Here is a 21,830-nt window from a genome sequence, read left to right on the forward strand (position 1 = left end):
TCTCTCTTATGCATTATTACGCATTAAAAAATTATCAACACGAAAGTTTGAAATTTAATTTATAAAAAAAGGTTCACAAAGGTTGTTTAAACGGCATGTCCATTTCAGAGCAGCCCAGATTCAATATAAAAGGAGGATGAGAACCAAGGATCAGTCATGCACAAGTTCACACTGAAGTATGTGCATGCAGTGAACCCGTAGGGTCTTTTGAAAACCCATTTCAACTGATTGTTTACTCCCAACTCCAACATGGAGTTAAGCACTGACTGCACTGCTTGTCAGAAACAAACAGTTTAAGAATAACATCAAATCGTGGCTCAGTTAGAAAAGTTTACACATATTCTGAGCAATCTTCAGCTCTTCACCTGGGGCTACACTCTCCTCATGCATCCATCAACAGTCATGAAGTGTAAAAATAATTGTCATTTGTAGCTTCAAGTTCTTTATAAAAAGATTTTCAAGGTCCTTTACATAAATTTTGCATGGTTCTTTGCTTCTGCAGATGACATGATAAGACAATGAGGAGATACTCATGGCTCCATTTTTAATGTCCTCTTCCTATTTTAAGAGAAAAGAAAAATACATCAAACAATTCTTATCTTAGTTGTGTTTAAAGCAAATTCTATACATAACATTGAATTAATTGATAGAATAAAATGCAAAAACCTAATGTGATTTTACACATGCATCAACAAATGCAGAGTACTGTGCTTCAGTTTAAACTACCAGGATGCACAGAAATGTCTTGCATAGAAATGTCTTTAACTATAAACATCTATAAGACATTAAAAAAAACTATAAGACTAAAAACTCTAAGACATTAAAAATCACAACATTCTGTTAATATTTACAAGCTTTAAATTATTTTAATAGTTACAAGCTTTTTAATATTTACAAGCTTTTTTTTTTTAAGAGCTATTCTTATGGAAAGGTAAAAACCCCACACTCACCCCGAAAGCCTCCTCCACCACCTCTTCCTCCTCTAAATCCTCCTCCTCCTCCGCCTCTTCCTCCTCTGAATCCTCCTCCTCTTCCTCCACCTCTGCCTCCTCCAAATCCTCCTAAACAAAAGAAAGAAATTACCCTTTGAGGAGCATGTAAATTCTTGGTTATGTACAACAATTCATTCATAGACAGCTTATGAAATGAAATGAACAACAACAAAAAACCAGAAACTGTCAATTGCTGGACAGTTACCAGGTCAATTACTAGTAGCCTGCTTCTTCTTGGGACCATCTGGAGCATTTTAGGTATTGCTTAATATCTGATGTGCCATGTCCAAAATACTAAAGAGACTGCAAAAAATTACATACATTAACCAGTAATTCATTACGACCATTAGTAATTATTATCTATTAATTGCAACTCAACATTAAACCAAACAAACCAAACCACTTCGAAACACTTGTGCCTTGCTGTTAAAGGGCAGGGTATGGAAAAGAGGCAAGAAACTGTGATGAAAGAAGAGATAAACTTCAGCTTTAACTGAGGTGTTCAAAAAGCTTTCTGTTGTTATAAATCAGCATTCCCTCCTCCCTATGCTTTGGAGTTGTTATTTAGCCAGTCTCACCACCTGAAAGGTATCTCTGCCTTTTCTGTAAAGTCAAGCAGAAACATTTTTATTTGCAATGCAGTTGATATTCAAGTACTCACCAGCAGCTTTAGAAAACAAAACACAAATACTCCACAGAACAAATGACCAAAGCAACCCATGGCATCTCAAGTAACTCCAACATCCTGCAGCTTTCATTCTTGTGATCTTACCTCTACCACCGCCTCTTCCTCCCCCACGTCCACCACCACGTCCTCCTCTACCACCTCCTCTGGGAGCACCTTTTTCTCCAGGGGGCCTTGGCAAAAACCTCTGAAGAGGCAGCAGCTTTGCTGGATCAATGTAAAACTGCAGGAAGAGAATTCCATTAAGCTTTCAAAATTCCAAGACTAAAAAGCACATTAATATCTCCCTTTACAAATATCCACAATTTCGTCTTATCCCATTATGTCAAACTGTCCTCTGCAAAAAGCCAAAGAGAGAAAGCACAGAAGAAGTAAACCCCAGAATTAAAAAGCTGCCAAAATATAGGTGATATTTGTGTGATTTTGTTGCATCTTTTCTCATGGGGCAAGGAAAAGGAGTAATGTGGCAAACACAGAACTGGAAAGGACAAGGAACTTAATTCCTATGTTTACATAGGATAATCTGCTTTTAAAGTTATTAAAAACTTAATAAAGCTTTTATTACCTGCTGACAAATTAGACTTAGCTAACTGATGATATTCAGTAAAATTTTGTTATTGAGATTGACTTACCTTTTGCATTTTTTTAAATGAAGAGGCTTTCATGTTCTCAGACAGTTTCACTGAAAAATACTGTTGGTTTCCTTAAGGAGCATTGCAGTAATAAAATATGCAAAACTGTGATTTTGATCAGTCCATGGAAGGAACATTCAGACATTTTCTAAGTTAGTATTTTATAAATTCAGCTAAATTTCATCACAATTGTAATTAAAGGTGATTTAAACCTGCACATTTTACTTCACATTTTATGTGGGAGAGGAAATTGCGCGTAGCTAGGGACTGGTGCTCAACCAACCAACACAGGCTGAGTCTCAGCTGGGTTATTCCCTCAGCTATCCTGCTTTTGTCATGGATTCTGTCCATCTGGCAGTGACAACAAAATGTACCCAGTGTCTCTGTGTCAAGCTGGCTCTGCCAGAGATGTCCTGGCACATCCCACTTTTATGGGCAGGAAAAGTAATAAACGGGACAATGAGCCACAGGACATCTTAGTATAAACTCACTTTATAATTAAGTAATGTGCTGGAGCATGAGCAAGGTCCCCTAACACACAAAAAAACCCAAAAGCTCTTAATCCACCTATGTTATGGCTTAGTAACCTATAGCAGAAAATTTAGTCAGTTAACCAGAACCTATAGCAGAAAATTTGGTCAGTTAGCCAGAAAAGGCAACAAGCTGAACCACCATGGATCCAAAACACATCATCAGTACTGCTAAAGAGTGAAAATCTCTGATTGACTTCATGTACTCTGTCATACCAAAAAAGCTCTAAGACAGGCACTTAATGTGAATGAAGCACCTACAGCTGCAGCAAGACTCACATATAGCTGGTAGCCAAACCCTGAACTATTTTAAAATCCTAGAGAAATCCCATTTCATATAAAATCAATTTTTAAAAAACAAATATTGTAAATCACACATTTTTTGGAAGGATACAAAGTCTCTCAGCTGTCCAAATATTTCATCCACTTTGCCAATCTGCTCCTTATTATCCAGGTACACTGGGGCATTGAAATAAGGCACCTTGTTTTCTTCTGTTTTACATTTACAAACTATGTCATCTTCACAGGGATGCATGAACTCTCCCAGCACTGAAATAAAGAACAAACAAGCTAAAGGGCTGGAGCAGACAATCTAAGCAAAATAATAAATGAAGTTTCTCCATGTAACTTACAAACTACCCTTTCTGGAGGGCCCTGGTCATATCCTCCTCTGTTGAAGCCTCCTCTTCCACCTCCCCGTCCAAAGCCACCTCGTCCGCCGCGGTTGAAGCCGCCTCTGTCACCACCACCTCCTCCACGGTTAAAGCCACCTCCTCTTCCTCCTCCACCTCCTCTTCCTCCTCCACCTCCTCTTCCACGAAAAGACATTCTCTAATGTTTCCTGCATTGTGAACAAAAAAAACCCAGTTGTTTAAGATATAAAAGGTGCGTGCCATTTGATTTGCTGTACAAATCACAGTCTCCTGTCAGCCTGGTTTGTTAATTTAATGGTTTGTCCTTTTCAATCCTCACTAAAAACATGCTGGCCTATGAAAAATCAAGTTTGCACCTAGGATGTCATCCAGTGCAACATCCAACTGCAAAAAGTGACTAGCAGTGATCAGCTAGTCATCTTTCACTCATCTGTATAAAGATGTCACATCTGATGGCAGTCCCCAGCCCGACAAGTGGCACAAAGTCAGAATATCATAGAATGGGTTTGGGTTGGAAGGGATCCTAAAGGTCAAACCCTCTGTGTGCAGGGACACCTTCCACAGGCTGCTCAGGGCCCCATCCAGCCTGGCCTTGGGATGGGGAATCCAGTTTCCCTGGGCAACCTGTTCCACTGCCTCACCCCTCTCACAGTAAAGAACTTCTTTCTCATATCCTATCTGAACCTGCCCTCTTTCAGTTTAAAACTGTCTTCTCTTATTCTACCACTATGTGCCCTTGTGAAAAGTCCCTCTAGAGTTCTGCTGTAGCCTCCTTCAGGCACTAAAATCTTCCCAAGCCTTCTCTTCTCCAGGCTGAACAATCCCCACTCTCAGCCTGACTGCAGAGGAGAGGTGTTCCAGCCCTGTGACCACCTTTGTGGCCTCCTCTGGGTCTGCTCCAAAAACTTTCTTTTCTGTGCTGGGCACCCCAGAGCTGCTGCAGCCCTGCAGGTGGGATCCCACCAGAGCAGAGCAGAACAGCAGAATCCCCTCCCTCTCCTGCTGCCCACACTGCTCTGGATGCAGCCCAGGACAGGTTTGGCTCTCTGATCTGTGAGTGCCCATGGCTGGGTCAGGTCCATCCTGTCACCCACCAGTACCCCAAGCCCTTCTGGGCAGGGCTGCACTCCCTCTGTCCATCCCCCCGCCAGCCCGTGTTGGTACCAGGGGTCGTCCCGACCCTTCCTCTCGGCCCCGTTAAACCTCGGGAGGCTCCCTCGGGAGGCCGCACTGCTCGGGCTCGGCCGCACTGGGCGCGCACCCTCAGCGCCTCACAGGGCCCTGGGACGCGGCCTGCAGCCAGGGCGGGGGGACCCCAGCTCCCGGGCCATTCCCTGAGGGATGACGGACGGACAGACGGACACGGCAGCGCGAGACGTACCTGCACGTGCGCGCCGCGCCCGCCCGGAAACACCCGCGCTGCCGCAAACCGGGCTGCCTGCCGTAAGTGAAAGGGCCCTGCCGGCCGACAGTGTCGCAAAGGGCTCTGCATTCCCGGTAATGGCGGCGCGCCGGGAGCGAGCGTGCCGCGCTCCCGAGGGATGGGCGGGACAGCCACGGAGGGCTCGGCATAGATACACACCCCGGGTGTAACAGCGCTGATCCTAACAACGCGGTAACCCCGCACTCACCAACGCCTACGGCCAGGGGAGCCGGGGCCAGGCATCGATTGGACTCCTCAGCGCTAAATGCAATCCCGACAAGCGCTTCCTTTTAATCATTTACTTCAAGGGCTTTGCTTTTGTTATCTCGCCATCCACTTCCAATAAAAACAGTTAAAGCAGGCTCTTTTGGAGAGATCAGATTTATCGGTTAATAGTTGAGGATCCTGTACTTTATTTCTAAATACACTTGAAAATGTTTTTCTAACGGTTAAAAATTAAACCCAGATCTAACAGCTGACATTCAAAAGAATCCCAGCCAGAGGAATTTGTCTAGGAAGAGAAATAAAATTTCATCATGCGAATGCTCCCCATTTGCTTGGTTTTCTTGTGTCTCTTTTGTCTTTGTGGATCAGAGGTAAGATATGTTTTATTGTGCTAGCAGTAATTTTTTAAAACGTTTAATAAACAGTTTATTGTTATAAAAGCAAAGCAAATTGATTTTTTTTAAAGTTCCTTTCATAGTATTTGTGCTTCATACATTTGTTTTAGCCCAGCCTGAATGTTTGAAGTTTGCTATTTCTCTTTAATGCTTTGATTCTATCTGGGGCTTATGCTAACAGGTTTGTGGAAAAGATTTTAATCAGGATCCTATCCTAAACGAAATTTGCAAGTATAGCTGACCACAGAAAGGTGCTGCAATTTTCCACACCTTTTTTTGAGAAATGGGATTGCAGTCTTGTAATATGGCAGTATGGTATTCTCCTGCTGCCAGAAGGTTTCCTGAGGATTTTGTCTGGGCAGAAGTGTCCAGGAAAGCCAATCTGGGCTGGGCATTCAGCACAACCCAAGTCTTTCAGAGAAGTTCTGAGATAAAAATCAGCACCTGCTGTTCCCCTTGAGGAGGAACACCTAGCACAACATGGGAGTTGTGCCAAGGCGGATCTGGCTCACAGTTTGGATCCTACTGACCCAAGAAGAGCAGGAAGAATTTAGTAAGATTATACAGCCATGAAAAGGACAGGTATTGGATTGAATTCTGCCCCAGCTACATCCTCCCTGACTGTACTGTGGGCAGGATTTCTTCATGAGAACTTTAAACTTCAGCTCTATTGATCCAGTTGACACAGTCAAAGCTGATAAATCACATTTGAGGACTAATGTTTTTCTCCCATTTTTACACAGAGGCCATCCATATATATTTTCCATGTTCAAAGATTCATCCTACCCACAGATCTTAGTAAGCAAAAGCACTCAGCCAGCACTGAAGTCAGCAGAGAGCTGCACAAACACAGGTGCCACTCACCCAGAGGCCATCAGAGGGAGGGTCACAGTCTGTACCTGCAGTCCAGTGATGACCAGCAGCCACCCTGCAAACCCACTGCTGTGCAAGACACAGGAAAAACGCTGATGAGGATAAGCACTTAATTTTCAAATTGCTTTTGGATACTTGTTAAGGTACTTGAGGTACTTGTTACTTGAGCAGTCACATGGACTCTGGAAAACAAAGAATTAATTTAATTATAGATTCATTTGCTAGTAAGTAATTAATAAATATTTACACATGATATTGAAATCCAAAGTCAACCAGGCCAATAAAACAAATCTTAGGAATAAAAAAAACCAAATTGCTATTTTTCTCTTTCTCTGGTGCTTAAATTTCTTTATGTTTTAATCTGCTTACTGTCCCATTGCTGGGATGTGTTATAAACCAGTGCCTTTAGAAAGGTTTATAGTCTGCTGTGCACTTCAGCTGATGTTTGAAAAGTAAAGGGTATAAAGTTTGTGGGAGATCAGTAAGACTGAAGATCACACCAGGTAAATAATCCAAAAAGAAAAAAGGAGTTCAGAAAAAGTGAGAGAGACGAGGTGGCCAAAGACAAGGGAATAAACTCTATAAATGTTATTTAGAAAGTTCTGATTAGATAGGAAAAGGCTTATAAATGGACACTTTGCTGAGGTCAATGAAGGGATCTGCAAAACTCTTGGTACAGTCCCTAATCTTGCTTTCATTTAAAATATTTTTTGTAGCAGCATTTATTATTTTTTCAGCACCATCTAATGCTGAAGAAAACCATTTTCCACAGGTTAAACTTGCCCAGCCAGCTGAGCAAGACAACTACCTCATAGAAGAATGCTTGGGCAACAAATACACCCACAAGTCCTGTAAGAAAGTTTTTTGTCACCCATGGGAACGATGTGTGGAGGGAAAGTGCCTGTGCAAGCTTCCCTACCAGTGCCCAAAGAACGGCTCTGCAGTTTGTTCTAACAGAGGGAAGAACTTCCGTACCTACTGTCAGCTGAAGAGCTATGAGTGCCAGCAGCCCAAAGCAAAGTTTCTGCACAGGGGACCGTGCAAGCCTGAAGGTATTCACACCTCCTTTTCCAAAATCTATCCATCAGGGGTGGCTGAGGAGATGCTTACACTATCTACAGAAAGTCTGTTAGTTTTCTTGCACTAGTGACAGCATGAAACAGAAAATGAAAAGTCACACACCCAGGTCACCCTGCTGCTGGTTTTGCTACACAGACTGCTGCAGGCATTTTGCAACACAGGTAATAGAAGTAGGATGTGGCCCTCTCACTCCAAGTATTACTGGTTGGTTATCAAAAATTCCCTAAAGAAGGTCATTATACTAAAATGCAACCTGTTCTTGGTAGATCTTCAAGTACTCTTATGGACCCATTACCCTCATTTGTCCTTAAACTGTCATATTCTGAGAAATTAGCAGGCTCAAAGACACAAAGTCAACCCTCAGAACTAATTCAGGAATAATTCCTGAAGCCTCTGATTCCCAGTCTTCTGCTCTTTCCATATGAACTTTGGCAGTAAATACAAAACTAATCCTGATTTGCTTTTGTGCTGTCTTTCTACTAGATACATCTATATAATATGATTTTGTTTGGGGATTTTTTTTTTTCATTTCTCTCTTTTTTATTTTTTAAGAAACATTTTCAGTCTCTCTGGGTCATGGAGATTCAAGTTTGCTTCGAGTAAAACCCGTGAATCACAAAGAGGACAGTTTTGTGTGTGCTAGTGAATGGACTATGAATGAAGCAAATGTGGCTTGCAGGCACCTTGGCTTTGAATTGTAAGTTTGGGAAATTTATCTCTGGATAACTGCAGGGCATCTGAAAAAGTAGTGATGTTTACAGAAGTGTCAATCACAGCCAACAGTTAAGACAGAAAACTCATGAACGATGTATTGGCTACAATATTCTGATAAAACTTCCTAAACTGACACCTGAGAGTGAAAGCCAGAACACAGATTTCTGTGTTCTGTTACAGGCTACAACTATACAAACCATAACTGTTTTGCTTTAAAATAAAGATGAAGACCAGTGTAGAGGGGTTCTCTCAGGCCTGTGTTAGGGAAAATGCATGGATGGACCACCCCCAAGTAGCTGTGAGCAATGATCTGTGTGCAGAGAAAGGTTTCTCAGGACAGATGACAACAGGGTACAGCTCTGTTTTGCCACTTGCATTAGCCAGACTAACAAGGAGCAGAACATGGGGTTTTTCCTTCACCCCTGCTGCCACTGCTTGCTCTGGCTCCAGGGATGGCTGAAGTCACACACAGCCATCTTTGTTCTTTTTCCTATGACGACAATCATAACCCAAGTTGCGTATTCAGCTCCTTATAGAGTCACCTCTGTATCCTGTACATAATAATTTACACCTGGAATGTAACATAACTTAGGTAGCGTTGCCTTCCCAACCTTACCAGAAAAAAAAAAAAAAAAAAAACAAACATAAAAAAAAGTCCCCAGAAAACTAAAGCTGCTATTGCAGTGCCTCTCTAGGTGAGAAGCAAGTGTTTCCTAGTCCTGATCAGTGTATCTTCAGATAGCAGAGAGGAGTTTGCCCTGGACAGAGCATTCAGCCATGGAGTCTCATTGAAAGCCTCCCTAGTTACTTACTTACTCGAGCCATATTTCTTTCAAATAGGGGATCATACACTGTTAGGAGAATACTGCTCAGGTAAAACCAAGAAAGATAAAATTTATCAATCCCAGCCTTGCAGTGGCTTGAGCTTGCTCAGTATTCAGTGGTTTGGATGGGACCAAGGATAGCTGACCCCATGCAGGATGGTTCCCAAGTTATGGCTCACCCATGTACACACAGAGACAGAGGTCTGAGCTTACAGGTTCTGCTACATAAGGAGACTTTTCTATCCATCGTGATACACAGTGACTTTCATAGACCTACATATGCATTTGGGGACAGCAGCCTGCAAAAATTAGCACTTCTTCCAAAGTAAACATCTCCTGTTTACGCCTAGACAACTCCAGTTGCTAGTCTGCTCTTTTTCTTAGCCGTGACCAAAATTCTTTGACACTGAGGAAAATTGTGTAACTTCTAAATAATAAAAGCAGTGGACAATCCATTGTGAAATTAAATAATTTGTTGTTATTATCTTCACAGAGGTGCTGAATATTACCAAGTCACTTCCAGCATCACAGAATCTGCCTTAAATTCATTAAACTGTCTGCAAATAAGTTGCAGGGGCCTAGAGACAAGTCTTGCTGAATGTCACATAGAGATGAAATCAAGAGATAGTAATGAGGGACTGGTTAGCCTGCAGTGCCATGAAAATCTCAGAGGTTAGTAGATCTTTTTAGTTTAATATCTATTTGGTGTTTTTACATTTTAAGTATATTTTAAATAATGAGGACCGAATTTGCTGAACTCTCAGCCACAGAAAACCCACACTGAAACCTTTTGATCACTTTAAATCATCATTTTGTAGACTTTAAGACAATTGAGGCAATCTGGAGTCAAGACCATCTTGAATTTTCAAGTTTGAAAAATCACTGCTGTCCCCAAAGTATTTTTACAGATATAAAGGAAATTTATTTCATCCATGGTTCTGTTTGTTCCACTATCCCTTCCAAGGGTATCAAGGTATATTGTATCCCATGACTCTTACCTCTCCTGGCTTAACTGGTGAGGAGACAGGTGACAATGTGGTGCTCACTGTTTGAGAAACATCAATTAGCACACCACTAGCACCGCAGCCAGACAAACATGACTACAGTGGGAAACTGCTGGTGTCTTCTGTGGGGGTTTCAGGACTCCTCAGTTTCTCACTGTAAAGGGGGAATCAAAGCCTTGTTTAGAATTCTAACAGCTTTTCATTCCCTGTAGGGAGCTTTCTTTGGCACTGGTGAGCATAGCCTGAGATGCTGCTGACTGGAGGAAGTGCTACGAATCATCTCATTTTTTCTTACAAAAGCAGTTATTCACAGACTCTTGATGAGTTCTTTCTAGAGGAGGAACCTCCATCATCCTAGTCCCTTGAATCATTTATAGTGGGTTTGAATTGATCATTTCTGGTTTAGTCCTCACCAGTCCTTTCATTAGAAGAAATTAAATTCCCTTTTGCCAGGCTAATTTGGAGGAAGAAAATGAGTGGTCATGCTGAAACCCTGGTGAAAAGCAACCAAAGCAATAAAAAATTCTTCCTATTCACCTGACTGGGCCCCAGCATACCTACTGCTGATGGGCCAAACTGCTGACAGAATCCAACGTGCAGGCAGGGCATTTCCCTGGGCAATTATGAACCTACAGTCAACTCCACACTAACTTCATTTTCATCTTGATGAACAGTTTGTTCAGATGGGGAGTTTCACTGTGTCAACAAGAAGTGCATTTCTCTGAATAAAACCTGTGATGGGATCAATGACTGTGGAGACCTGAGTGATGAACTGTGCTGTAGAGGTAACAATTTCCTCTGTCAGGTGTTTCAAAATAATTTCAGCAGAAATCCACCCACAAAGAATTTTTACAGTGATGTAACAGCTAAATTCTCTTTTCCATTAAGTCACTACATTAAACAAATCTGACCATAATGTACACATAGGCAAGTGCAAAAAAGCAGGCATTAAATACCATTTTGAAGCAGACAAGTGATCTCTTGAGAATCTGGATTTCTTCAGAGAATGAGAAAATACAATGAGATCATTTAGGAGGCTGTTAAATATTGATACAAAAAATTAGTCCTGATAGCATGAAAATGTACTTTTACTTGGAAAAAACCAATAGTTATTAAACAAAGACACTGGTTTTCCAATGAACTATCTTTAAACCAAAGTAAGATCTCCCTTAAATGTGTTACTAATACAAGATCATCCATGGAACATCTGTGATGATTTCCTGGCACACTGCTTGTTCATGAGCAGTCACTCCTTTAGCATCTGCAATTCCAGCTGTAAAAATTCTGATTAGAAATGAGGAATGGATCTAGCATGACTTGAATGCAGGAGAATACTTTCAAAATTTGTGTTTCAGCATTTTAGCCAAATGCTAATGTGGGTGACAAATCCCATCATTACCCCTCCATAACCTTAATTTTGTAGTGTTGCAATTGTAAGTAATTTTAATGAGATAATTGTGGAAACACGGTCATAGTAATTTTAGAACAAAAATAATAAATACCTGTGATTTCATATATTTAGTAGACATGTATTTGGACTCCACATGACAAAAATAGTGCTGTTTCAGCTGAATGGGCTGAAAACAATGCTTCCTGAAATCAAAGTAAGTATTTCAACTGCGTTCATTGGTCTTTGAATAATCTTGGGATATCTGGATACTTTTAGAGAACTACCTTATTTTCTATTAAAGACAAATTCCTTAAATAGAAGATTGACATAAGATTTTAAATTAGCTCAAAAGACCCTGCCATGAATTCATGTGCTGCTTTGCTTCTGATTACATTCAAAGGGATCACAAAATTTAAAAGGAAGGGGGTTCTCAAGTTCATAATACTTTTTCACATAACCAAGAATTTTAGAAGAGGTACGTTACTTCATCCAGTGTTTTCCTGTCAGGACTTTTGATTCCTAACCCTGCATTTAGGGTTAGCTCATTCAACCAAAAATCAGCTTGATCTCTGATTTGGAGGGTGGGATTTGGCACAAGCATCATCAGTTCCTCATTTGAGGTGATCAGTAATGCTGGCAAAATTGGAGATCTTTTGGCTGAGGTTGAGTGTGGACATTTTTATGGATGAAACTGGTATGGTGTGACACCAAGTCTAGCAGTGCTGCAGTGGTAACAGAGATATACATTTTTCAAATCTTACAGTTCCAAGATTTTAAAGTGAGGAAAGCCAAGTATTCATTTTGTTTAGATGCACAGAGCCTGCTTTTGTAATCTCTTTATGGACAAGCAGGTCCCCTGTAACATGGATATACATTTGGTTTAGATTGTAAAAAGCTCTCTGACAGTGTGAGGTTGCTGAACCAAATCATCCTGTGATTTGCATTTGTAATTCTCCTGTGTTACAGAGTGCAGAGAAAACAGTTTCCACTGCCGGTCAAACATCTGTATTCCAAATAAGAGTGTCTGCAACAAAGAAATTGACTGCCTCACAGGAGAGGATGAAGCTGGAGCTATCTGTGCAGGTCTTCTGAAAGATGTTTTTGTTTCTTTCATTCAGCTCAATTTTAACTAGAGGCTACACAATACACAGTACTATTTTATTTATTATGCAAGAACCAGTCTTCCCAATATTATGTTACGCATAGTAGGAAGAAAAGGTCATAGAATTTTCTCTCCTTTCTTTCTGGAAAAGCCTGACAAGATAACAAAAGGAAGGAAGAAACAGATGATGTTTTGGGAAGCTTAAGGCAGATTATGTCTTTTCTTTATGTGGCCAGCTATCATACTGGTATCCCCTAAGAAAGTGTAAGAAACAGGAATACTTTCCTCACAAGTGAGGAATTCAACAAGCTTGTCAATATAATAATTCTTCTGTGCTTTTCCCCTCTCTGTTGAAAAGATTATGTTTTGTTTGAAAATTAGAATGTTTTCCTTGTTCTCGAGAGAGACAAAGTCTAAGGCCAAAAAAATAAAAACTACTGGTAAATGGCAGGTAAACTGAACTCTAAATGTAAACATTACTGTCAGTGACATGAGAACAGACACAATGCTCAGCCCCCATACAGGGACTGAATTCAATGGGCACTTTGTTTGAATAAAAGCTGACAAACCAGATTCAGCAAGCATTTAATTTACCTCTCATGCTGAATATTCTCCCTTACCCTATTAAAGGAGGAACACAGTACCCATCATCATAATCTAAATTGGGGGGAAAAGACCAAATAAAAACCTGTTACTTAATGCTCCTTTGAGTTTTAGAAAGTTTCAATAGGTCACCGGGGCAGGAGGAGAAATTTTAGTTGTTTCTGGTGGAGGAGAATGGGACATCTCCCCAGAGATCACGAATAAAAAAGGGCAGTTTCTCAGGGTTCCCTGGCAGAAGGGGTCCCTAGGCTTGGAGAGTGAGTAGATGTTGTGTAGTTATGAGTGAGTATCTGCTGGCTGCTGGTCATTTGTAGGCTGAGGCAGCCAAACAGTGCCCGGCAGGAAGGGAAAGGGGAAAAGGAGGGGGAAAGGAAAGAGCAGGCACCAGGCTGGAGAGTATTGCTCTCCATGAGAACAGTATGCCCTTATGCATTTAAAATGTGCTCCATCATCATGGCACACGCACATATATTCAAGTAAATGTTTGCTGATAATTTAAGTATTTTGTTAATACTACAGGCAAAGAAGAAGGTGCTGAAAATAACAGTATGGATAAAGGTAAGTGTAATTAGCCCTCCATAATCACCAGTATACCCTCTTATTAGTGACTTTCTAGCTACCAGCCAGCTGCTCAGATCTAGAACACTCAGATATTCTGACTTTGTAATTTACTAATATATACTCTGGGACTTACTGTTTGTCTCACTTTTCACTGACTTCAGGAATGCCATAATAATTCATCCTAGCTGAGGACATACATCTGCGTGTTTTGGCAACTGGTAAACTCTCAGCTGAGGTAAACTCTCAGCAAACCTAGGGGAACATCCTTAAATTATTTGCCTGAATGCATGCAGCATTGAAAAATGGAGAGAAGTAATGTGATGCTCAGGCACAAGCAATTTTGAAAGCAAAACCAGATGCCAATATTTTTGGTCTTTGTTTTCCTGCTATTTCAGCTACTGGCATATTCACAGCACTCAAATTTTAGCAAGAATGTATACCTGAATTCTGAAATACATTTTTCCTTTTTGTTAAAGAAAGAAAAATGATAAAGACACTTCTTCCCCAAGTGCACTGTGGTATTAGGAATCACACACTAACTCGACGGAAAAGAATTGTAGGTGGAGAGATTGCTGGAAAGGTAAAAAAACCAACTTTACCAGATATGAGTTTGTTCAGCATTGATTTAAATGGGCATTATTTTCCTTCTGTTAAAGTTATGGAAATAACAAAACCAGCTACAATGCTTATGTCATGTTTTGCAGCAGTAGTGGCATTGCACTGAATGTAAGTAAAGAGAAGCACAGTTTATAAAGTAAAATATGGACTTACAAAATTAAGCATTGAAGTACAAATAGACACTGACAATTACTCAGAGAAATTATTAATACTACAGCCAAAAATAACAATTCTGGCATAATGGAGTTAAACTTTGTGGCTTTGAAACAGAATATAACAAAAATGTATTCAAACCACGTGAGGTCTTCCATCTGTTTTTCTGACTACAAGGGGTTTCATGACTAAAAGCTGGAGGTAAAGATATATTGCACAAAGTCAGAATAAAATTGAATAAAATTACTGAATTTTTGTATATATATCCTTTGTATCTGATGTAACTTCTGGATAGCACATCTTTTATTAAAATCAGATGTTTTTCCCTTTATGCCCTAAAAGTTGTACAATTGTAATGATTTCTCTTTATTTGTGTTTGTTGATTGAATAGGGTGAATTTCCTTGGCAAGTGGCAATTAAAGACATGAGCAATGAAGGTTCCACAGTGTACTGTGGAGGGGTTTATATTGGTGGCTGTTGGGTTCTGACTGCTGCTCACTGTGTCAGGTAAAAAGAATTCATTTTGAAATTCTTTTTGCAAGGCAGAAAAATTGATTTGGATACTGCTGCCCTTCTCAGCTACGTGTTTGTTAATTTCCATTTGTCTGTTGAATAGATCAGTTTAAAACACTGACTCACCCCCATTAAGGATGAAGAAGATTCAGAGCAAACAGAGCGTTTTGGCAGTGAATAGAAAGATAAAAAGTTAACTATGAGTTTGAAGAGACATGGCATACTTCAGTCAGATAGCAGCAGGCAGGAAAGGTTCATTGTAACCACTCTGCTTGAAGTTAAATACAACAGATCTCTTCTCCATCTCTACCTTGTGGAAGTCCAGGATCTGTTCCCAGAGAATGTCCCTGGGGTTATATATTCCCCAGAACAAGCCAAGAGCAGACGTGCACCATTTGCCATTCCCATCCACATCTGCTCACTCTTTTATCGGAGGAGCAAAAATACCTGCTTTATGTTTGTCACAACACTAAACAGAGCCCAGTTTTAACATATTTTTTGTTATTAGTTGCAGTACTCACCATGTGTCATCTGCCTTGAATTGCTACACTTCAGAAAAACCTGGGCATTAAGTCCAGAAAGAAAATATATGCATCTAATATGGATTTTAATTCTATAAAAACTTCAATAAAATGCAACACTTAACAGCTTTAAACCAAATGTAAGACTTGTGTTTATTTCACTGCTTTTTTCCAGGGCAAATCAGGTCCACCTCTACCTTGTCTGGGTTGGAATGTTGAACACAATAGCCTATGACAAAGAGACAAATACTTTCAAACTAAACCAAGTGATAATTCATGAAAATTACAATGCAACAACATATGAAAATGACATTGCTCTGCTGGAGCTGAAAGGTTCTGGGCTTGGAGAATGCTCCCTGGAAGAGAACAGCATACCTGCCTGTGTCCCCTGGTCAGAGTACATGTTTAAGACTGGTGACAGATGCAAGATTTCTGGATGGGGACTAGAGAAAGGTATTTGCTTTAGTGCTCACTTCAGGAATGTATTATTTGTATAACTAATTTCCTAATTGGGGTGAGCTTTTGTTTTGAAAAGGCTGAAAAACAGTTGTGCACTAAGTACTCAGAAGAGGCTGAGTACAGAAAATGTAGGTTGTGGTTTGGCACTCAGGTATCACTGTTAGGTTCTCTTTTCTGTACTGCTTCTTCTGCTGTTTCAGCTACTTTGTAGATTGATATGGAAGACACACCTGGATGAAAACTACCCTGGAAGTAAGAAATTTACCTTTTGTCCATCTAATAGTTCTGTCAGCTGAGGAGACCTGTCAAGGACATGTAACAGATGTTGTTTGGTAGCTCAGAGGGGCCCATAGTCACAGCCTGTCCTCTGTCCCCTTCCCAACAGGATCTGAGCTGCAGCCAGCAGTCATGAAACTCAGCACATCCCGTCTCTGCCATGCTTGGGTTCAGCCCAGAGAAGCTTGCACAGAGACAAATATAATCATACTTTCAAAGATTTGGGAAGCATTTGTTTTGTATCACAGTGTTACAGCGTGGTGTTGGAGCTACCACATACTGGTTGGGAGGTTTCTCCTCTCCATACTCAGTAGCATCCACCCAGCAAATGCAAAGTTGGGAATTGCTAGCAAATGGACAGAGAACAAAACAGAGCATCTCTTTAGACTTGTGGATACATACCTCGCTCATATCTTCAGTAACTGCTCCATAAAGATAGAGCAGAGTTGGAAAAAAGGTAATAAGGATGAATCACAGCCACATCTCCAGTTCACAAAAAACAATGTACCCATTTCCAAGGTCTGGAAACCTTCATATGGAAAACACAGGAAAAAAGCTCCACGGAACACAAGGAAATGGAAAGGGTGAAAATGTCACAAAATGAAAGCACTGTAGTTTACACTGCAACTAAACCACTCTGTTTTTATTTTGAAATATATGGCCAATGCACTGTAATTCATATGGGGTAAATATTAGTGGCAGTTTAAGGCTTCTGGTTTATAAGACTGAAGATAATATTCTGTAAATAAGTAAATAACTAACTTTCAAATTATTATATTAAATGTCTCTAATGTGTACTTGTAATTTTAAATTTTGAATTTTTTTCCTAGGTTACACAAAACAATTTATCCTCAAGTGGGGAAATGTTAATTTATTTCACAATTGTTCTGAATTGTATCCAGGACGATTTTTTAAAAAAATGGCATGTGCAGGTAAGCATCAATTTTCTTATTATAATTTCTCTACTACCAAGCTCTCCATTTAGGCCAGACCTACGGGCTGGGAATCTTCTAGACTTAAGAAAGACAATAAATAAACTACCACAATATCACTGTTGGCTACATTCCAGCCACTGGAGCCTGTGGCATCCACCATTGTACACTTATTTGTAAACAGAGTTCAGATAACAGCATGACAAGTTTCTGTAATTATTTGGGCAAATTTCTGCATGTAATTTGAGATATGTTTTCTAAATACAAAAGCACTTTACAGCCTACTGAATGTCCAACCTTTAATGTATTTAATTCTGATTCAGCAATATATTTAAGCAAATTCCTGTCCTAGAACACACAGCCCTGTTGAGTAGAATTCATCTGTTTAGACATTTGCCTCTACCACACTGCATGCCAGGAAAATACAATTAACTTTGCAAACTTAGATTAGTCTGTCCAGGAAACTGGTTGTCACTCCTAGTATTAAAATGAGGATTTTTGAATACACATTTATTGCTTCTCAAGTGACAAAATGTATTGCCAAATACATGACGAAAAGAGCAGTGAGTATTCAACTCACAGGGCAGGTGGTTTCAACTGTTTATTAAATCAAAAAGTGAAGACAATCTTGAAGCAAACTACTCAACAAGAAAATTAAAACCAGATATAAAAGCAAAATAATTTTTGATAAATTCAGGATGTCATCTGTAAGATACTGGATTTATTTACTGCACCAGTTCTAAAACTTATCTCCCTTTTCTTCAATATATTTCAAGTCATCATACTTTACCATGAGGGGACAATGACAGTACCACATCAGAAAGGGGATGCAAATAAAAACTTTAAAATAAAGGGCTGGTACTCACACTAGTTAGTAATACAAGCAAGTATTAATTAAACTGATTAAAGGCAATAAATTCTTGTTTCATAGGATTAGTAATCCTAACTCTGAACAATTTACATAACTCTTTCTCAGTAAGGTACAGATTCAAGAAAGAGCTTTTTAAAAGCTTAGGGACTTGTGCTTTGTCTTTGTGCTTCCTTCATACTAGGATAGTCAGTCAAGCAAGAAAGTGTAGCAAGGGTGTTAGAAATTAATTAACTTTTACTGAGTATATAGGTAAAAACCATAAATCATATTCTAGCTCTGTAGCAACATTTCTGCTTATATCACAACCATCTTGATTCTTTTTTTTTTCATGAACACTGGGTTTGCTGACCTGCAAATAAGTAGGTTTGTGAACACTGAAGCACAAAGGGCACTGGATCCTGCACACCTGTGCCTCAGGGCTGCTACCTGGTGTTGCTGAAGGTCCTCACTGAGACCAACCATGCAGTGGGGGCACTTGGAGACAGCTGCTCTCCCTCCCATCCCAGGATTCATCTGCCCACCTGTTTTCATAAAGCTGGTAAAGAGAATAATTGAACAGATGACTCTGGACAATGGATTACTGGGTAGAGAGGACACCAAAGGCAGACACAGAGGTGTACACACATTATGGTATCTTCACTTCCAAAGGAATCAGTGCACAGATCTTTATACCTCGTTCCATTTCTATGGGCTACTTTTTACAGTAGGCAATGTGGCTGAATTCCTCTCTATTGCACTGCATAAAACAAGACTGATGAAAAAGCAAATAGGAATTTGGGCTAGCCACAAGTATAAAGAGAAGCCCTGCACCTGAAATGAGAAGTAACAGACTTGAAGAGGTTCAGAATCTTCTTTACTGGTGACCATTAGGCAAACACCTGTCAGGAAGCGACACAGACCTGAAAAATCCCCTGAGCTCTGCCTTGTGTGCCAGCTTGTACCTTCATTTACTTTTGCTTTTTATTTCCTCTTCAGGTACTTACGATGGCTCCACAGACAGCTGCAAAGGCGATTCAGGAGGCCCCCTGGTGTGCTTTGATGCAGAAGACGTGGCCTACGTGTGGGGCATTGTGAGCTGGGGGGAGAACTGTGGCGAGCCTGGTCACCCTGGTGTGTACACACAAGTTGCCAGCTACTTCGACTGGATTAGCCACCATGTATCAAGGGGTCTCATTTCACGGTACAATTTCTGAAGCTCAGAAAATTCAATGCTTCCTTCATATCACCTATGCAAAAATAGTCCTTTTCCATAATCAGCTGTCACATAACTTAGCAACAATCAGTACAAATCTTCAAGGAATGTATTTTGAAAATTCTTAACACTCTCTGAATATCACATTTTTGCAGAGCCTGTGGGAAGAGAATTTTACAGGCACAAGCCCACTGCAAAGGTCCCTAATAAAAGCAGATATTAAAATATTTTTTCTTGTAATATTGTTTTTTTTCCACTTTTCACATTGCATTTCAGTTGCTGTTGTTTATTTAGCTAAAAGGGATAATGATACTGGAAGCAGTAGTTGGAAAATGCACTGGCAATATGTGAACTTCACAGAAAGGACAGCAGCCAGTCTGCTTTAAAGAACTTACATCGTCTCAAGGTCTAAGTCACCAGAAACCCTCAGCAGGCTGCCTGGCCTGGCACTTGATTCCTTAGGCTTATTGCAGAAGAAGACTTCAGCCCATCTATTAATCAACAGATTGGCTATGACCATGAGATTTGTTTTAATGCAACAATTACTCAAATAATAAATCTCCTTGGTATTTTTTGCAGCTACAAAGTCAGACAATATCTAGTCAATATACATCATCTGATCATCTAGCCTGGGGCAATTTTTGTAGCTCTTAAGTTTTATTAATTTAACAGCACCTGGTCACAAACAACAAAGGAATTTTGAAACTTAAATCTTCAACTTAAATCAAAAGCATCTTTACATCTTAAGATCTCTGTGTATGTATTTATATTTCAGGTATCCAACAAACTCTCAACACCAAGCAGAGTTTTACTCTACACACTATCACACACTCTAAGTGCATCTGTATTCTTATACATTTTTATATAGCAATATAAATATGTAAAAAGACAATACCTTATACACATAGATTTAATTCTACAAAACCATGTAGCAGATACAAAGTTAGACTTCTTGCTGTCATAAAAAAACCACCAGGCTATTATACACAATACCTTCCCATTCAGCAAGAGCTGCTCACAAAAAGTGTGCACAAATTCTTTTTGAAGCAGTAGAATTTGATTTGTGGATTGGTACCCTCAACACAAAGCTCACATAGCTCCAGCCAGTTGTATGAAAGTGATCAATAGCTTTAGAACATTTTTCACTGTATTCTAATGACAAATACTTTCAATATCTATTTCACTTTATTTCTCTAAATTAACCTGCTGAATAAATTGCATATGTTCACACAACACAGTTGTTGTGGCGCTATTTCTTCTATAATTCAGCACAGTCTGACAACAACAATTTTTACATTTTCATTGACTTTTCTTCATCTTCCAGACTTGTAAAAACCCCACATCAGCATGACTCTGTCATGTAAAGATCAGTCACCAAAATAACTAAAGTAAGGGTATGAATTCCTTCTCTTAAGAAACACACACACTCAAAAAAATTTGCTATTTAGGAAAGCATTTTAGTACATTCCTACACAGAAATTATTTTGCTGGATCAGGGTCTTGGTAAAGAAAGCCTATAAAGGAAAACGCTGGACAGATATACAGAGAGCTCCCTCTTTTGTTTGACTTAATTTTTGTGTGAAGAACTTTTCCCATCAATTTCATTAGGTAAGTACACATTACATTAAATGCTGAGGTTTGAAAAAAAAAAAACCCACCAAAAAAAAAAAAAAAAAAAAAAAAAAAAAGTAGAATATGTATCCTTATGCCCTGTCTGTTCTGAAAGTCTCTCGGTTCTCTTTTCATTTCTGGTTCTTCTTTACATTTAACTTTAGACCTGAAGCCAAATATTACTGTTTTCTGAGGGATTCCACACAACATCACACAGAGTTTTCATTACAAAAATTAAACCAATTTTCACATGGTTCCAATTCAGTTAATCTGTGAAGCTTCTATCATTTAGATATAAATTTTTCTTAAAATTCTGAAAACCAAACACAGTTCTTAGTAAGCAAGTTCATTCTGGTCTGATTTTTCTATTGAACAAATCAAGACTGGACTTTTACCGTTTAACAGATACACTTTCATTTCGCTCCGCTTCACAACCCCGCCTTGCACTTTTGGCGATGTCACGAGAGCCACTCATGTACAAACACGGCCGGGTCAGTTTCCTTCCCACCCAACATCGTCACAAAATTCGGTACCTCCGGGGGCAGCGCCGAGCTGCCAGGTACCAGGGCAGGTCCCGCTTGTCGCTGCCCCGGTTCGGAGGGCCGCGCACGGCACAGGGCACAGGGCTGAGGGGACACGGCAGAGGGGACAGGGCACAGGGCTGAGGGGACAGGGCACAGGGCACAGGGTACAGGGCTGAGGGGGACAGGGCACAGAGGACACGGCACAGGGTACAGGGCACAGGGTACAGGGCACAGAGGACACGGCACAGGGTACAGGGCTGAGGGGGACAGGGCACAGAGGACACGGCACAGGGTACAGGGCACAGGGTACAGGGCACAGAGGACACGGCACAGGGTACAGGGCTGAGGGGGACAGGGCACAGAGGACACGGCACAGGGTACAGGGCACAGGGTACAGGGCACAGAGGACACGGCACAGGGTACAGGGCTGAGGGGGACAGGGCACAGAGGACACGGCACAGGGTACAGGGCTGA

General features: G+C 40.3%; 2 protein-coding genes across 6 annotated transcripts; one reads left to right on the forward strand and one right to left on the reverse strand.

Annotated features, from left to right (window-relative positions):
- Positions 1-42: 42 nt before the first annotated feature.
- Positions 43-5,104, reverse strand: GAR1 (GAR1 ribonucleoprotein). 5 transcript variants are annotated; one of them, XM_071431765.1, is made up of 7 exons: positions 4,851-5,102; positions 3,472-3,639; positions 3,234-3,388; positions 2,310-2,369; positions 1,765-1,900; positions 951-1,061; positions 43-558 (listed from the first exon to the last, which is right to left on the reverse strand). In XM_071431765.1, exons 1-7 carry the CDS (start codon positions 5,062-5,064, stop codon positions 545-547), a joined length of 858 nt encoding a protein of 285 aa, XP_071287866.1. In that variant the 5' UTR covers positions 5,065-5,102; the 3' UTR covers positions 43-544. The 5 variants fall into 5 exon arrangements, with proteins under 5 accessions (XP_071287866.1, XP_071287869.1, XP_071287865.1 ...); XM_071431768.1 differs by having other exon boundaries at positions 3,472-3,680; positions 4,874-4,992; XM_071431764.1 differs by lacking the exon at positions 43-558 and having other exon boundaries at positions 1,001-1,900; positions 4,851-5,104.
- Positions 4,979-19,450, forward strand: CFI (complement factor I). Its single transcript, XM_071431760.1, has 12 exons — positions 4,979-5,511; positions 7,181-7,460; positions 8,041-8,185; positions 9,520-9,698; positions 10,705-10,815; positions 12,387-12,503; positions 13,645-13,683; positions 14,163-14,266; positions 14,849-14,964; positions 15,667-15,944; positions 17,057-17,158; positions 19,005-19,450. Exons 1-12 carry the CDS (start codon positions 5,452-5,454, stop codon positions 19,220-19,222), a joined length of 1,749 nt encoding a protein of 582 aa, XP_071287861.1. The 5' UTR covers positions 4,979-5,451; the 3' UTR covers positions 19,223-19,450.
- Positions 19,451-21,830: the final 2,380 nt, after the last annotated feature.

Source organism: Agelaius tricolor, unplaced genomic scaffold, assembly GCF_023055355.1.
Source record: "Agelaius tricolor isolate 1412-34295 unplaced genomic scaffold, bAgeTri1.0.p SCAF_8, whole genome shotgun sequence".
NCBI classification, from domain to species: domain Eukaryota; kingdom Metazoa; phylum Chordata; class Aves; order Passeriformes; family Icteridae; genus Agelaius; species Agelaius tricolor.

Coding starts and splice junctions, on each gene's coding strand:
- CFI (XM_071431760.1), top strand. CDS start 5,452: ATGCGAATGCTCCCCATTTGCTTGGTTTTCTTGTGTCTCTTTTGTCTT. Junction 9,699..10,704: donor GTGCCATGAAAATCTCAGAG/GTTAGTAGATCT, acceptor CTTGATGAACAG/TTTGTTCAGATGGGGAGTTT. Junction 14,267..14,848: donor GTGGAGAGATTGCTGGAAAG/GTAAAAAAACCA, acceptor TTGATTGAATAG/GGTGAATTTCCTTGGCAAGT.
- GAR1 (XM_071431764.1), bottom strand. CDS start 5,064: ATGCCGAGCCCTCCGTGGCTGTCCCGCCCATCCCTCGGGAGCGCGGCA. Junction 3,389..3,471: donor CCCTCCAGAAAGGGTAGTTT/GTAAGTTACATG, acceptor TCTTTATTTCAG/TGCTGGGAGAGTTCATGCAT. Junction 2,370..3,233: donor TTGGACAGCTGAGAGACTTT/GTATCCTTCCAA, acceptor GGAAACCAACAG/TATTTTTCAGTGAAACTGTC.